Source organism: Lissotriton helveticus, chromosome 8, assembly GCF_964261635.1.
Source record: "Lissotriton helveticus chromosome 8, aLisHel1.1, whole genome shotgun sequence".
Taxonomy (NCBI): Eukaryota; Metazoa; Chordata; class Amphibia; order Caudata; family Salamandridae; genus Lissotriton; species Lissotriton helveticus.
In genome coordinates, this window is record NC_136069.1 from 13,540,473 (window position 1) to 13,558,216 (window position 17,744).

General features: G+C 43.8%; 1 protein-coding gene across 2 annotated transcripts in view; it reads left to right on the top strand.

The window, feature by feature from the left end:
- SLC22A15 (solute carrier family 22 member 15) overlaps positions 1 to 17,744 on the top strand; it is a 187,217-nt gene that overhangs the window by 142,722 nt on the left and 26,751 nt on the right. For both annotated transcript variants that reach the window (XM_078656368.1, XM_078656369.1), the window contains 3 exons: positions 6,776 to 6,896; positions 14,406 to 14,478; positions 17,293 to 17,481. In XM_078656368.1, coding sequence (XP_078512494.1) covers positions 6,776 to 6,896; positions 14,406 to 14,478; positions 17,293 to 17,481 — 383 coding nt within the window. The remainder of the gene's footprint in view (positions 1 to 6,775; positions 6,897 to 14,405; positions 14,479 to 17,292; positions 17,482 to 17,744) is intronic.

Consider the following 17,744-nt stretch of genomic DNA (forward strand, 5'->3'; position numbering starts at 1 on the left):
GATCATGTGTAAGAAAAATGTACAGACTTAAACACACGTCACTGCATAGTCCTTCGTCATACCTACCCAGAGTCCGATTCATAGGGCTCGCAATGTGTGGCTCATATTCTTATAGTCCAGCAGCATCCATTGTTGCACGCCATCCATTGTGAGAATGGCCACTTACTCCAGGTGTCCAAGGACCGTAGGGAAAATCACTCCATTTAGATTATCCAGGTACTTCCTTTGTGTACTCAACATTTCAAGGGTAGGAGGACAAAGCAAGCGGAGCTTCTGCCGGTGTCAGGGGTTTGGGACTCGGTATAGTGTCAGACATGGATCGCACTCAATAGATTCTAGTTCATCACCTATCAATTTAAAAAGAGAGTAGGTCATTACTTACCGGTAGGAAAAGCAGGGAAACTAAAAAAAAACATGCAAAAAGCAAATGGTCCTAGCACCTTTAAGGACTGAGATCTCAAAGTGTTTTAAAGCAGTTATGCAGCGAGGTGCTCTAATGAAGTCAAGATAACCTTGGGTCATCGACCTTCGTATACCTTCAGACCTTAATTCTTCTCTACCATGTTTGTATACTTGGGATCCTGCTGATTTCTATTTCCAGTGAGTCTTCCTTGCCTCACATACATATTTACCCCGGAGGTTAAAATGTGTATCATAAAGTGCAGGGAAAAGGGTATCTCACCTCTAGAGACATCCTTTTACTTCATTTGCTCTTACCTAAAATATCTATACATCATACGTGTCCTGGAGATGTTGCAATCTGTATGACAGATTTCATTTGGTGGTATTGTTGAATATTTAATGATATAGCCACTGGTTTGTCCCATTTTGTACACTGAAACTTTTGAGGGAGTTCTTACTTCTCGAAGAACTCTGAATAATTTCCAGAATGATAAGTGACCATAAAGACACTCTTAGGGCTGGGGATTGGTGGTTAATTGTTAATAAAAAAGGACTGGGTGACCGTCCCTGAATTAGGGCTGAAACATGTTGACCTCCTGGCAGGATTGATTTATTCCCCTGCAGTTCATTTTGATCCTACTCACTGGCGGCACAAATAAAAAGAATCACCGGGCAGTTGTAGTTTTATCCTCAAGACTCCCATCCCACCTTTCCACTCACAACAGTGGAGTTCTTAGTTGTGCGGAACCAATACCAAATGCCCTTGACTTTTGGGTAATTTACTTTTCTATATGAAACTTAAATGTCTCCTTAGTCTGAGGCATTTCTTGGGTACCTCAAATATATCCTTTTTTGTGATCCCAAGTGTCCTTCTGTTCATCTTTAGTAATCGAGGGTGCGTTGAAGGATCATAAGCGAAGTAGGGAAGTGCTACGGTCCCTTTGAAATATGCTGTTAGTTTTGAGAGGGAGTGCTGGGGGAGGCATTTGTGGTTGAGAAAAAAGAGTTTCTATGTGAAGTGGCTTGAATCAGTAATGACCAAAAAGCACTGACAAACTCATGAAGAGGAGTATGTGAAAAGAGGTGGTTCTCAAGTCTTTTTCCAAGCATGTTCCTTTCCATTATTTACTTTGCCCAGAGTTCACAAACTTTTACTACCATAGCTTTACTCTTTGTTATTGACCTCAACTCTTCTTGTGGGAGGGTTTTTCAAATTGTGGTTAGAAGTTTTGATGCATTCTGTGTCTAGGCGGACGGGATGACTCCACGTAATGAACTGGCACAGTAATGTTCTGATTTTAATCATGTTTAAGATACTTATACGGGTACCCTGTTTCATAGACTTTACGTCTATTGTTCTGCAGCGAATGAGAAGACCTCTGGGCAGGTTTTACGGCATTTTGTAATTTCCAATATTGTCAAATAATATTAACGTAAGGCATGTGCAAGGTTTATGATCACATGCATGTGAGGGTCCTGCACGAACTGCACTTGTCCAAGATTATCATCGATTAGATGTCTCCTAGGGTTTTCTGTGAGATTTTTAACAATATTGACCACCTCGGCACACGTACAGCACTGATGTCGTTCAATTAAAATTGACAGTGAAAGCTTTACACCGGTAACAAAGTAAAAAAAGAAATACAGAATTCAGATCATTCAATGCCTTCCGCTTTATCAACAAAGACACCAAAATTATCTCTGCAGTCTCCAGAAAGGAATGACTCTGTGAATAATAAACATAAAGGGGTTTCTGCCTAATCCTAATCCAAAGGGCAGCTTGGTGGTTGTAATCAATGCCACCAAATCCTCTCAATTGATGAGGGAGGTTGAGAGCTGCTTAATCAATAAATCTATTCATTGGATTTGGCGCATACGGCAATGTATTCGCTCTGATATTTTAAGAGTGAAACATCCTCCCCCCGCGGGAAGTAAATCTGATTGTCTAGAGTTGCTGTCGTCAGACGGGGATCTGTAGGATGGATTAGTGGGGTTAGATCTCTGAACGCCTACTCCAGGGAGCTCCATGATCCAGTTTAAAATCCGCTCCCCTGAGGGAGAGAGCATGATCACAGTGGACCCAGGGCCCATCAGTTGTAGTAGACTGCTGTCCGGGGTTGGGGAACCTGTCTGTGGAACACTCTACTATAGACAGGGTCCCCTGAGCCCTGATGCTTCGGGCACAGTTTCTATATCTTTAGCGAGAAACCTACAAGGTTTCCCCCGATACAGCTGTGGATGCTGGAAATCAGCCAGATTTTGCCCAAGTGGCCAATGATGCAAAACGTTTGCATTTGGTGGAACAGCAAATCGCTCCCAATTGGATGGCCAATGATTCTAATATCTTGAATATTATATCCTGGAATACCATTGGGCTACACTCTATCCGATTCTGATTGGGGTATCCTTGTAAGTAAATATGACGTATGCATCTTTCAAGAGATGTGATGCACAATTCCAGAATTCTGACCAGGGTTTATGAATTATAGTGAAGATGCTTTTATCAAAGAGGTGGGACATCCCTCGGGGGACAGATGGGGGTCTTTCCATATGGGTGTCTTTCCAAATGGGTTAAAACTGCTTTGAATTGTAAGATTAAAATCTTAAAGACGAACTTGTGTGATACCTGAGGCATTATTTGATCATCAAATTCAAGACCGCAGTGTAATATAATGTGTACAGCCACACAGCAAGAGGAAAGAGTGGCACTGAAATATTACACCAACTAGAACTGTTGCTTGACCAGATTGATGACAGACCCTCTTATACTAGGTTTTTCTGTAATTGATTTCGTAGACAAATCGTAGGGGGCTGTCTCTAAACTTTGGATAACACCCCTTTACACGCTGCACACTGTCTGCCATACAGCTAAACACCCTTGCTATATCTTTATGGCTCAGCGCATGCAATGGTTGCATGCAATCCCATTGGTGGGGGTGTTATTCTTACAACAGACCTAATCATGCTAGCTGTATCAACTTTTTTTCAAGATCTGAAACTCTGGAAGATCCTGGTAATATGGCAAGCATAGAGCGTAATAGTAGGGTCCATAACACCCCGCATTGGACTGAGAACAGAACTCTGTTCTGTTTGGTAGGACTTTTGAATCAGTCCCCGGGATGGAGTTTCTTGTTACAAATAACTGACGCAGTGTAGAACGGGGTTCCCTTTTGTGGTACCCGGAGCAGGTATCCAGCCGTATAGCGAGGTCACTGATTTGCTGTTTCAAATGTCTGTCATCTCTGAATGATCTAGCAGTGTGGTACGTTCACATGACCAGCTGTTTAACTCACTGGAAAACCATTTAACTAGAGACACTAAATCAGCGGGCCCCAGCCCGAAGATGCAAACATAGAACAATAGGAAGGTAGGGGTGCGAGGAAAATCTAGTAGCTGCAATTAGGATGAAGAACAGGGATAGTAGAAGACAAGATAGACATATATAGGAGAGAGCACTTTTCCAACGTGAAAGAGTGGGATATTCATAACTAGGCGGGTCTCACTGAAGCGGCGAATAAAAGGGTCACAGGCTGTTCTGGCACAAGGTGGCCCCGCGAGTCGTCGCAGTCGGACGACAGTAGATTACGTTATTCAGCCAGAAAGTTGGATAGAGCACTTTACTATTCTATATTCCTCTAATAAGGACTAATGTGACGATGATGGGTGGGTTGAGGCTCTGTTCCCTTCCCATGAAGTAGAACCTCTGACAGGAACACTTGACGAGACGTTACAAGCTACAAAAGCGATGATCCCAAGCCAGGTGAAAAGCCCCCGTAAAACACCAGCTGGTTTATTCTGGTGCACCCATATTAAGGTAATCTCTAATGCCATTCTGGCAGTGCTGATTTATCCTCCTCTTGGGCAGGGGTGGGGATAATCCCTATGTGGAACAAGCATTGGCAAAGCCAGGAGGTCAGGCATTGACCGCCAGTCTTTTGACTGTGGCAATTCTTGTTTTATTCTGCCATGGATTTTGCAAAACGTTACTGTTGGGGAAACTGCCAGGCCCTCATCAATCTGAAAAATATTAAATAAAGGAAAAAATATTGTTTGGTCCAAAAAAGCTAAATATTATCATAGTAGTCCCTGGCACTAAGGAAAACTACTTTGTGCGTGGATCAGTGCTTAATTTGAGCCAGTGGTTTCCAGTGCTCGACACCGGCAATTGTGTACACATGCACTTATGACAGTCTGCCAGGCGGTGGCGATGTTTGTGTAGTAGTGTAATATACACATGGGCACAACAATAGTTGTTTATTAATACAATATACATTACAACTGACTACTACCTGCATCCCAAGGTATTACTTCAGCTTTGTGAGCCTGGAATATTCTGAATTGACACACTTCTAAGAGTGTGATGGTCAGAAGTTGTGTTGGTACTCTCATTGGCTGTCGTCAGGGGCAAAGGGCGGTACAAGCTGCAGCGGCCTCCGGATGTGCTCCTTGTGAAAGGGAAGCATGTTGTAAATCAAAGTGAAGTTAGACAACGGCTAATGTGGTCTGTGGGTGGAAGAAAAGTGTGAATGACACTGCAACAGACTTATATATGAAGTCTGGGTGAAAACTCCTATAAGTAACTATGTTTTACCCATAATCTTAGTTAAATCAAAAGCTCAAACCAACACCCGACCTTAAAAAATAGCTAATCGATTTGGTGTTCCCCGCCAGTCTCTTGCCTTTGCTAATGCTTAATTCTAGTGCATCTATCTATCTGTCAATCTATCTCTCTAGCCATCCATCCACCCATCGCTATCTATCTACAACCCTACATGTGTCTTTGTGAGTCTTCTATCTGTTTTGCAAGACTCTCTATTTATATCTTTTGAACATTTTCTATCTATTTGTAATACAGATTTAGAAGAAAAAAAAATTATAGTAAGAGAGAGAGAGAAGACAAATAAATAAATAAATAAAAAGCTTGCACGCTACAAGCGCTCTGTGGATATGATATAATGCAGGCTTCTCCAATGAGTAGCTCTTGAGCCACTGGTATTTCTCCATCTACCTGTTAGTAGCTCGCCTGTGTATAGTCCAGACTGATAAATAAGAAGCTTTTGCTTGGCTGAATTAATATATGTATTACAAAATTGTAAAGTATGTATTCAAGATTAAAGAATGTGTATTTTCAAAACTCATAAGCTGATGCTTGGGGAAAAAATGGTTGAATTTCCTTAGTATATTTAAAGCGGATATGTGAGCGATGAGTCTGTGGCATGGGGGAGACTTGTAATGAACACTACCACCTTGGCGTCAGGGCATGGCAGCTGTGGCTCTTATGTATTGATCATGGATGGCCTTTCTAATCGGCAGTCTTTTTTTCATTCCTGTTCTGCTTGCGGCACTGATGGGATTCCTTCTCGTAAACGTGCAGAGGGTGTGCACTAGAGTTCTCTTGTCTGACGTGGTGAATATTCTGACACTAATATTAGTGGCTCTAAATGAGTTTCAATGAACATAAGTATCTTTTATTAGAGACGGTTGGAGACCCCTGGTATCGTGTGTTTGCGTAAAGCTGGTGCATGCGCCGGAGGTCTATATAACAGAGAGAGAAGGATCATGTCTGATGTATACGGTTCAGGAGCATCCTGTGCAGTCCATCACCTCTTATGCCGCACTTGAGGCAAGACTAAAAAGAGGTGGTGGTTAAGGAATTTATGTAGTGAGCATTGAGGCACTGAGTGAGGCAAGCTGATAGTTGTGTAGGTAGTTTTACCTGCTGGTTTCATTGCATTTTTAGTCTGTAGATTGGAAGTCAGGGTTTTATATATCTGGACAATATGTAGCTACATGCATAAGTGAGAGCAGCTGAATGTCAGAGTATAAAGTGCATGGAGTGTGTAGTCTGCAAGAGAACAACATCTGGTGTGATGCATTAAACTAGTAGTTGTGTAAAAGGCACTACCTACTAGTCTGATAGTGTTGTAAGGCTATGATTAAGTTCCAATGTGTTAATAGGTTTTGGTGATGCTGAGAATCCAAAGAGAGGGAGTATAGGATACAACTGAGTGTGTGTTGTATTTTTTACAACTTGATGTTAAGTTTTATTAACCAGGACTGCATGAAGTAGAAATGTGGTGCATTAGAAAGTCATTTGGTACCACCCATGCCAAAACATTGCATGATAGCATTTCTATTTTATTAAATAAGAAAGTCATGATCATATTGGGGGGGGGGGGATAACTCCCACTACGCTCTCCGTGTAAACTCGTTTAGGTTCAACAGTAATATGGCTATGTTTTTGTATCTTTCTTTGAGAGTGTGATCTATTCGGCTGCAGCCGCTCATTACTTGGGAGACATGAGGAGTTGTTGATGGTCACTGATGATCTCGGTCTGCTGGCGTTGAAGGTTTCTTCCTCTTTCTCCCACAGACACCGGTTTCTTTTCTATTGTGAACAGTCGATCCCTGTCCTTGGTGGGTAAGCTGACCATCAGCGCCGCTTTCAACATAGTTTACATCTACACATCGGAGCTGTACCCCACGGTCATCAGGTAAGAGACGTACGGCTTCGGCATTGTTGGTAAACCAGAGGTGTCTGTCCTTCTTCAGCCTCTACCCTGCTGGACAGAAGGTGAAAGGTTCCATCGAACGGTCGTCTGATACACCTGGCAGGTTATCGCACCGAAGGCACTGAATGCTCCAGTGCAGACTGGATCTAGTGTCCGACGTCATGGCATGGGGTTTCAGCCCAATGTGACGTTGGGGAGTTTGTCAGCCCGGCACCACAGGACCTGTGGCGTGGGCATCAACATCAAGGCGATCGAAAGGGCAGACAGAGGTCATCTACAGGGGAGTGTTCAGTCTTCAAGTGGAAGAGGCTTTGCATATGTGTTTTCAAAGGGATGTGACTGGTGCACCTGCCATAAAGTAGTAGTTTTTTTGTATCATTTGATGCTATTCTTCACCTCTGCATTTCTCTGCTGCTACTACATGTAGAAAGCCCTAGTCAAAGATAATTTTTATTTCTAGCCCAAAAAAGCACATGCGCAGTCTGATGCAAGACATTTTCTTAGCTTACAGTGGACTTAGAGCCCGCCCATTGCTTACCATTGGTTGACTTCATGAGGCCACCCATTGCTTTCCATTCGTTGACTTCATTGCCACTCTCATTTCCTTGCTTCTTATTTGGCTGCTTCTCTAGGCTTTCTTCCTTCTTCATGTGTTTGCTCCACCCCTGGAGCATGGATGCATTACTTGTGTACGTCCGCTGCTAATTTTGTAGGCACTATTTTGTAACTTTTTGTTTAGGCACGGTACAAGATTGCATGTGTTTTCCACCGGTCTCCCTCGTGTCCTTCTCCCCCTCCACGTTCTTCTTTCTCATCCTCCCTCATTTTCAGTTCCTGCTTCTTCAACAGCTTTTTATCCATTTGCTCTCCCAGCACCTCCTGCCCACCCTTTGTTGTCCCTTATTTCTCCCAGCACCTCCCGCCCACCCTCTGTTGTCTTGTGTGTTTTCCCACCCCCTCATGCCCACCATTGTCATCATGTTTCTCCATATGCTCCTGCCCACCCTCTGTTGTCAGCTTGCTGCCCAAGCCCCTTCAAACACCCCCAGTTGTAAGCTTGCTTCCACATCGCTTCTGCCTGACCTTCGCTGTGAGCTTGCTACCTCATCCCTCCCTCCGGCCCTCCATTGTACGCTTGCTTCCCAGTAGGCTTCCGTTCACCCTCTGCCTTCCATTTTCAGCTTGCTTCCTCAGCCCCTCTCGCCCTACATTGTCGGTTTACTGACCCGTCCCCTCCTGCCCTTTATTATCCGCTCGCTGCCCCATCCCCTCCTGCCCTTTATTATCAGCTCACTGCCCCATCCCCTCCTGCCCTTTATTATCAGCTTGCTGCCGCATCCCCTCCCACCCGCCCTCCGTTGTCATCTTGCTTCCTCAGCCCTCCCTCCCTCTGTTCTCAGTTTACTGCCCATATCCTGCTGTCTTTCATGTCAGGTTTCTTCCCATCCCTTCCTGCCCACCAGCCATTGTCCGCTTACTGCTCATTCCCTCCTGCCCACCATCCATTGTATGCTTGCTGCCCATCCGTTCCCGCCCACCCTCCATTGTCAGCCTGCTGCCCATGCCCTCCCGCTGCCCTCCATTGTCAGCTTGCTGCCCATATCCGTTGTCTGCTTGCTTCCTCAGCCCCCCCCCCCCACTTTCCATTGTCAGTTTACTGACCCATGCTCTCCTGTCCTTCATGTCCGCTTGCTGCCCAGTCCACTCCCACCCTCCATTGTCAGCTTGCTGCCCCAGCGCCACCCTCCGTCTGTTTTCAGTCTGCCATCCCAACCCCTCCGTTTACTGTTGTCAGTTTACCTCCCACCCATTGATCTTTTGTTTGTGTGTTTCCCTAGCCTCTCCTGTCTACCCGTCTTGTCTGTTTGCTTCCCCGGCCCCTCCTGCCCACCCTCTGTGGTCTGTGTGTTTCACAAGACTCTCTCGCCCACCTTTTGTTGTCTGTTTGCTTCCTCTGCCTCTTCTGCTCAGCCTCTGTTGTCCGTGTTCTTCCCCATTATCTCTTAAATGCCCTCTCTCCCACCCACATCCTTCTCCATTTATCCCACCCTCCCTCACTCCCTCCCTCCCTCCCTCACTCCCTCCCTCACTCCCTCACTCCCTCCCTCACTCCCTCCCTCACTCCCTCCCTCCCTCCCTCACTCCCTCCCTCACTTCCTCCCTCCCTCTGTGTTACCTCGTCCCCAGTCCACTCCCTTGTTTGTTTTTTTTTTTTTTTAATTAAAAAAAACACATTACTGCTGACTCCGTCATAGCACTTTTTCTTTTAATTATTTTAGCCATGCTGCACAGCTATACAGCATGGGTAAAAATCATTGCCATAGTCTAACAGCGCAGACAAAGATTACATGAATCAAAGCGATTAGTCAGGAGCACTTTTATTTGCCTCTTCTCACAACCACATCTCTACAGCATGTGTCTGTTATGCCTGCTAAACTTAGAATGTTTACCATCACCCATGTTCTAAGCTCACACACATGTCCCAACAGGAAGAAATACAGTGGACAAATAAGAGATATAAACCTAACAGAAAAAGGAGAAGGGTTGGTAATAAAGAAGGATTGCAGCACTTTAATGCTAATTTCAATATAACACATCTTTCTTCTTAAATTTAAAAGTAATACCTGAAGAAACAAACTAATCATCAATTGATTGTTTTCTCGAAGGAATTCTTGGTCTGGGAGAGAACTTTACTCTGTAAGCCCCTGATTCATTTTCACCTCTTTTGAAACAAATATAGTCTATCGGAAGTTCATCCCTCTCCTACATATTGGTCACATTGAAATATGACTTTAGAATATCACTGTTCATTTTTGTATTCACCTCAATAAATACCGCACTCTCAACTTCACTCTGTTCATCAACCAGAGGAGGGTGTGTGTCATCTGACCAAGATGAAGTAGAATTTTTTCTAGATTCCTTCATACATTTAGGCAGCCTCCTGAATCTCCAACATTTGCCATCTTGAGTGATGACACTTCCTTTGTTCATTTTGACCACCTTCAAAGGCTGTGAGAACTTGCTTGCTCCCTTACCCTTTCGTCTACCCCTTCTTATTCAGATCAAGTCCCCCACAGATATGTTTCAGGGAGTAACCTTGCATTACATGATGTATTTTTGTTTTTCAAATTACTCTGCTTTTCATGGGCCTCCTCCTAATAGCATTTAGATCCTGCCTACATGTCATATTGTTTCCTGAGAAATTTGACTTGAACCACCTGGGAAGAATTAAGGAAGTGGATTGCCATCCTTTGATTAACACAAAAGGTGAGAGCCAGGTGACAGTGTTTGGGGTGATTCTATATGACCATAACCTTTCACAAAATTCTAAAGCAAAAGCACCACAGCCAGGTAAATACTTTCCTTCAGATAACTGTTAAATCGCTCCACTGATCCATTACACTGTGGATCATATAGTATATTCCTTACGTGCATTATAGTATGTGCCTGCATGAACTGTGTCATCTCACTTGAAGTCAACTGTACACGGTTGTCTGTGATTACATTTTCGGGGAATCCTTCCCTGCTTAATACATCCCTGAGAAATTCAACCCCTACTTTTGTGGTCACACACTTGACAAACTTCACCTCAGCCATTTAGAGTGGTAATCAATGTAAAATCTTAAGTTGCCTGGCAAATTTCTGAAGGGACCTGCTATATTTAGGCCCACCATTTGGAGCACAGTCAGGCCAAGGCGTCACTTGCATAGGAGGTACGCGGGTTTTGCAGTTTTTGTCAGCCACCTTAAACACCTTACACTGGCAGAACATACGGTTGGTGTCTGCATCCATTCCAGGCCACCAGTAATAACCTTGCAGTCGATTCTTCAATGCCGTCCTCTCCATATGCCCCTGGCAACACAAGTTCAAGAGGCGGTTACGTAAACTCACTGGGTAACACATTTATTTCACAATAAGAATTCCCTATTTGTTGACAACTCAGTTGCCACGTGTGTAAAAGAATGACGGGAACCAACCAAGCTTTTAATCTTAGGACATCCTTCCACTAAGTACTTTTTGACCAGGTTCAATTCCTTGTCCTTACCATATTAATTGATCCACAATGTCTCATTATTCACTCCATCATCCTATCCACATACATCATTCACATTGGCTACCACATCATAGTCCTCAAGGTTACACATTTTAAACGTTAACTCTTGTCAATGCAACCTAGACAAATAATCTGCTGCTTGATTTTTGTGGCCAAGAACAAACCAAACATCATAGTTGTATTCTTGTAGCGTTGATTAAAGTCTTGCAATGTGTGCTGTTGTGTTTCTCTCCCTTCCTGGTGATTACGTAGGTATAAAAGGTTTATGATCTGTTTGGATAGTAAAACAAATCCCCCAAACAGAATGTTTAAAGTGATTTGTGGCCCATACACAAGCTAAGAGTTCTTGTTCAATTACAGAATATTTACTCTCACATTTAATTAATGTCTTTGAGGCGTATGTCACCTCCCATTCATAACCCCCAAACGTTTGTGACCGAACAGCACCTAACCCATACGCACTTGCGTCTACAGATATGATACATTCATTCCCATTCGCAAATGGTTGAAGGGTATTCACTATTGTGACTTTACCAATTCAGACGCACTTTTCTGTTCAGATTCCTAAAACTCACAACCTTTACGTAACAATTTTCTTAGTGGTTCCATGACCGTGGCAAAATCTTACTCGAATTGTCCATAATATTTTTATAAACCTAGAAATTACATTAGTGTCTCCTTATCATTGGGTGCAGGTACTTTATGCATCCCCCAGATCCTGCTTGGGAACTACTCTATTAGCAAATATAATGTGTGTCCCAAATAATCCACTTGGGACTCAAATAGTCTACACTTTTATGCACATAAAGCAAGGCCATATTTGGATAGCCTTCTTCAAACTTCCTTTAGAGCCTCATGATGTTCTTTTTCTGTTTGGGAAAACACCAGGCTATCGTCCTGCAAACACCTCACTTGTCTGTCCATGTCCCTTAACACATGTAGCATAGCTCTTTGGAAGACATTGACGCCAGCCCGAAAGGTTATCCTTTTGAATTAGTGCATTCCACATGGTGTAATAAAGGCCGTCAAAGGTCATGGCTTTTTTGACTTCTCAATTTGATGATAAGCACTACAAAGGTCCGGGGTGAAAATACAGTGGCTTCATTAAAGAAAGAAAGGTCAGTTATCTTTGGTAGTGGATGTCTATTCACAATAATGTTTCCCTCATGAGTGCTCTTAAATCAATGCATAGCCTGAGATTACTGTTGCTTTTCTTAGCAAGGACCACAGAAGAGATCGATTCTGATGTTAATATTTCCTCAATAACACCATCTGTCAACATTTGATCCAACAGTTCCTTGAATTCCTTCCTTTGACTAAACTGTATCATTTACATTTTTGTCTTATAGGTTCTGCACCATGCTTACGTTTTATTTCATGGTCAGAACTTTGTAATTTCCCCAATTTATTACTGAAAACATTCAGAAAGCATGTTATTATTCTTTGTTTAGCATCTATTTCTTTGACTACCAGCACTCGAGCCTCAGCATTAGGATCTAGTGTGATATTGAACCTTCTTTGATCTTTCCAGCCTAGCACCTTTCCTCCTTAATTGCCACATACATTTTCAATGGAGCTGTCATACCCTTGAGCAGGGTATTGGCCATAAAGTGTCCGCCAAAAACTTTTGACATCCGTCAAAAGTAACAGCTCTAACATGAGTAGGCAATAGCTGCTATATTTCTTATCCCAGTTTAGAGAGCTGGATCCTCCATTACTGACAACTGCCTGCCAAGCTCTTGTATGTTACGCATTGGTGGATTGATTAGTCCGTCAGTTCCTTCACTATCATCTACTCGCACAATTGACACCGGGTTATTCCCTGTTATTGTATCACCCTCTCTTCGCATGTCATTGTACGATGAGCCTTCAATTACTTGTGCTATGCAATGCTTGATCTGTTTCTTTGCCTACCTACACATCTTAGCAAAATGGTCCATTTCCTTAAAATTGTTGCACTCTGTTTATAGCAGGACACATTTACGAAGACGCAAGATAATTTGGACCTCCACATCTATAGCAGCATGTATTGCTTTTCTTACGTTCACTTTTGTACATCTCATTCTTCACATGCTTGCCACTAGTGGAACAAACCTCTCCACTTTTTCCCCGAGTTGAGTTTCATATACTTCCTTCACCCAGTTCAAGGATTGTTCAATGGCCTTTGCAAATGTGATAATGTCATTCTTGGTGTGGTCACCTATTATCCGTAGCTGCACCTGGATCCTTTTAATACTTGTATTGACCATAAGCTGATAATGTATCATTTTGTTGGTTGTGACTCCAAAATTACATGCATTTGATAAACATTTGAAAGCAGTTAAAAACTCATCAGAAGATTCACTCTCTTTCAGACCTCTTGTATAGAAATGATACCTCATAAGGGTAGTACTAATAGTTGGCTTGAATCGGGCATCTACTCTTAACATGGCTTCATCAAACACATCTTAACTATCTTTGCTCTCAGCAGTTTCAACTTTAGGGATAGACCTAAAAATCTTCTGTCCCTCAGACCCTAGCAAATGTAACCGTATTCTTTACCTTCTTTTTGCTTGCATTCTGTTTCCATCAATTGACTTCCGATAGGTTTGAATTTCCTCTTTCCACCTCTTGCACGGTATGAGTCATTCTTTCAATTGTAAAAACTTCAATGGAGGATTTAACTGCATGTTAGCAAGGCTTTACTCTATTCCGTATTAAGATTAGGGAGTGAAAATGGGTGTTACTTTATTCCTGAACCTATATCCAAAAATACTTTTTATATTGTTAAATCTGCACTTTTGTCTAGTTTGCTGGTATTGCATGGCAATTGATATGACTAACTCCTCACATCAAAAAGCAGAGAATTCCTCATACAGGCCGATGTCTTATTGGAATACAAACTCAAAGGGTTTCTAAGAAAATTCAAAGTGGCTGCTAACTTCAAAATGGGGCTTGGTCTGCCAGTCTTGTCTCTGCTTCGTGAGGAGAATAGATTACCAGGACTCCTCCTCAAGGTGTGCTACAATAGAGGCAAATGAGATGAGTTTGTGGTGATCTCTGAGCAGACAGAAAGGAGTAGAGGTTTATGTGAGTAAGCAGCAGGGATGCAAAGTGTTGGGAGTTGACCTCTGGAGTAAAGAGAAAGGATGAGATGTGTTTGATTAGCTCAGGAGCAGGCAAAAGCGGGGAGCATGGATTCTGGTTTGAGCAAGTTGGAGAGAAGAGTGTGTGTCTGCAGACGGCCATGCGAGGCCTGAGCAGCACGTGATCGAAGTAGATTGAGTCTGATGGTGTTAGATCTGAAGTGTTCAGGGCTGGACTGGGAAAGTCCTGAGGCAGGAGAGATGGAATGACAGAAGTCTAACAGCAGAACCTAAATAGCCTGAGGGTTGTGGGTACCTCCTGTGCCAAGGCTTAGCTACCACCTGAATGATGTCATTGTCTTTCTTTCCTAGGAATCTCGGAATGGGCCTGTGCTCAATGTTCTCCAGGATTGGGGGTATCATTGCCCCATTCATCCCTTCGCTGGTGAGTATCTTTCCTTTAATTCATCAGACTTGTTAAATGGATTATTTTAGACTTTCCTTCTCCAAGTTAAAAGTTGACTTCATGAGACTTTCAATGTGTGTGAGTCCGGGAGTGGATGAGTGAGTGTGTGAGTCCCTCCCCACCCCATGTATAGGCTGGGTGAACAAGAATTCATCTACCGGAGGTCAGTGACATGGCAGTGACTGAGAGTTAATCCAGAGGCGGTGAGCCACTGATATGTGGTGAGTGAGACACCGATATGTGGTGAGTGAGACACCGTTGCAGTTTGAGTTCAGTGACGTGGCAGTGAGTAAGGCAGATATTCTTTTTAAGTGAAGAGCTGAGTGAAATGTCATTGAAGTGGAAGGTGCCTGACATGAGTTGTCACTAAAGTGGAAGGTGATGTGATGTGAGATGCCACTAAAGTGGAAGGTGCCTGGCGTGAGATGCCACTGAAGTGGAAGGTGCCTGACGTGAGATGCCACTGAAGTGGAAGGTGATGTGATGGCCCTGGGCAGATCTTCAACTGTGCCCGATACTTGCTTTACAAAAATTGCCATTTGGTCTCTGGATTCCATGATAGAGACCTGTGGCTTACTCAGTGTGCTCTTGGTGAAGCAGTAGGCATATCATGGCATACTTGGTCGTTCACAAACCTGTGAAGACTCCAAGAACCCTGGTGCACCTCATATCTTTGCAAAATCGCCAAGCACCTCCCTTGGAGTGAAGGTATTACGCCTCTGCACACCGCAGGCACCGATCCTGCTGAATCCATGTTGTCGATGTTTTCGCACCCCGATGACGATGACGCACCACCCCCACCATAAGCTCTGGAGAGTAATATCTGTCTCTTTGACAAGTTTGGAGACACAAGGACCTACCGGAGCTGCACCGTACTAATACCCAGTGTACCGAACCCCCTAAAGCAAACAGTGAGATGAAGAGTATGTGCCGGATTCCAGCGATTCCAGAAGCAAGCACCCGTCTAGGGACATCGAGACCCACATCCTGAGTGGCCCTGCTGTCCTAAAATCGCCTCTCGTAGATTTCTGCTGCTAACCACGAGGACTTCTTGACGCACATCATCCAGCTGACCTAGCTGCTCTGCACACGCCCCCACCGGGCCCGGTTATGATAAACCAGTCATGCTTCCATGGTCCTGTGACCCTTGCAACTTCTTCCAGTGGGACTCACCGGACTTACCTTTAAGTCCTCCTGTGCAGTGCCTTTCCAGGTGGTCCCCTTTGTCATAGCTCACCAACTACCAGCACCTTCAGCACCCTGCTCCCGGCCGAATCCGAGACGCTCCCGAACATATATTGCTGGAACTTTGGACCTGGTCCTACTGACGACCTAAAACGAGAAGGTGAACTTCGTAAAAAAGTTGTCCAATTTTATGGAACCAATCATTTTATTAAAAAGATTCAGAGTAAAAGAACACAGCTTCACGCCTACAACCACTGGCCGGCAGCTCTTACATCATATGTGATTACACAGCTGTGTGCCTACAACCCTGAGGCTGGCAGCGTCAATAGAATCGTTTTTTGATTTTATAAACACTGGCTCACATAACTAAAATAGGAGAAATAGAACTTTGAATAAAGAACCCCACCCTCCTCCCTAAAACCCACATCATTCATCCCGTACAACCTAGCCAACCCCCCTCCCCCGAGCTAGATAGCAGAAAGGGTACCTAGATGCATCCTCATAGCTTCGGCCCCAATGTGGGTTGGGAAGCGTCTTGCGGGAGCAGTCGTAGAATTTGTTGATATTTGGGAAATGTAATCTCCCGCATTTCTTTGTAGTCAGTGTTCAGGGAAAGTGTGAGACTTTAGTGCAGAATATGTAGTCAGTGGACAGGGAAATAGTGAGACTTCATTAAAGTATATGTTTCCACTGAGTGAGTGAGACTCCTTTGAACTGTGTGAAGCCTTAGATTATAACATGAGGCTAAGGATTATAAAATGAGTGAGACTGTATTGACGTGTGTGAGATCGGAGGCTAGAAAATGAGTGAAACTATTGAAGTGTGTGAGGCCAGGAATTGTAAATATGAATGAGATTCTGTTGCAGTTTGTGAGTCCAAGGATTATAAAATTAATGAGACTCAAATTTAGTGTATGAGGCTATGGGTTATAAAATGAGTGAGACTCTATTGAAGTGTGTGTGGCTAAGGATTATAACATCAATAAGACTATTGAGCTGTGTGAGGCCGGGGATTATAAAATGAGTGGAACTCCTCTGAAGTGTATGAGGCCAGAAGTTAGAAAGTGAGTGGGACTCTATTGTAGGCCGGGGATTATAAAATGAATAAGACTCCACTAAAGTGTTTGAGGCCAGATATGATAAAATGAGTGAGACTCTATTGAACTGTGTGAGGCCAGAAGTTAGAAGGTGAGTGAGACACCATCGAGCTGTGTGAGTCCAGGGGTAATAAAGTGAGTGAGATTATATTGTAGTTTCTGAGGAAATGGATCATAACATGAACGAGACTCGAGTTGTGGGAGGCCAGGGCTTATAAAATGATGAAGACTCAGCTAAAGTGTTTGAGACCAGAGGTTATGAAATGAGTGAGACTCTATGCTTGCGGGAAGTGTCTAGCTGCTTCCGATGTGAGGCGGTACCTTCTAATCCATAGTTATCTTTTATTCCACCCTGCTCATGGTCCTGAGACCGTGTCTCCAGGTGCATGCTGTTTCTTCCTTTCTCTGTGCTGCCTGTATGATCACTGACTCTAACATGCCATCCGTCTTCAATCTTAGCTGCTATGAGTGTTGACAAATATCTTACATCCAGTTCTCCTGTTGTCCCACAGAGGTACGTGCAGTGGGCACTGCCTTTCATCATCTTTGGTGCCACCGGGATGTCTGCTGGACTCCTGGGCCTCCTCCTGCCTGAGACACTGAACACCATCCTACCAGAAACGATTGCAGACTTGGATAAGTGCGTCTACCGCCGCCTGGGGGACGAAGCCGTACCCCTGCAGTCCTTCAAGAGCACAGAGGTAAGTCTTTCCACACTGTAGCACAGGATGCCTCTAATGCCTATATGTTTGCATAAACAGCTGGAATGATGTGGGTATATGTGATACCTTCATTAAGGTTACCTGAAATGCCAAAGCCATGTCCCCTGACGGATGTGTTGTTCCCTCGGCGTGCTCTTCTCCAGTCCCCAGGCTTGTGTAGATAGTCCAAAAGCCAGCAGAGCTGAGGAAATCAAAAGGTCTCGCCTAATTGGCTAGAGGATTGTTTACTACACACAAGAGGT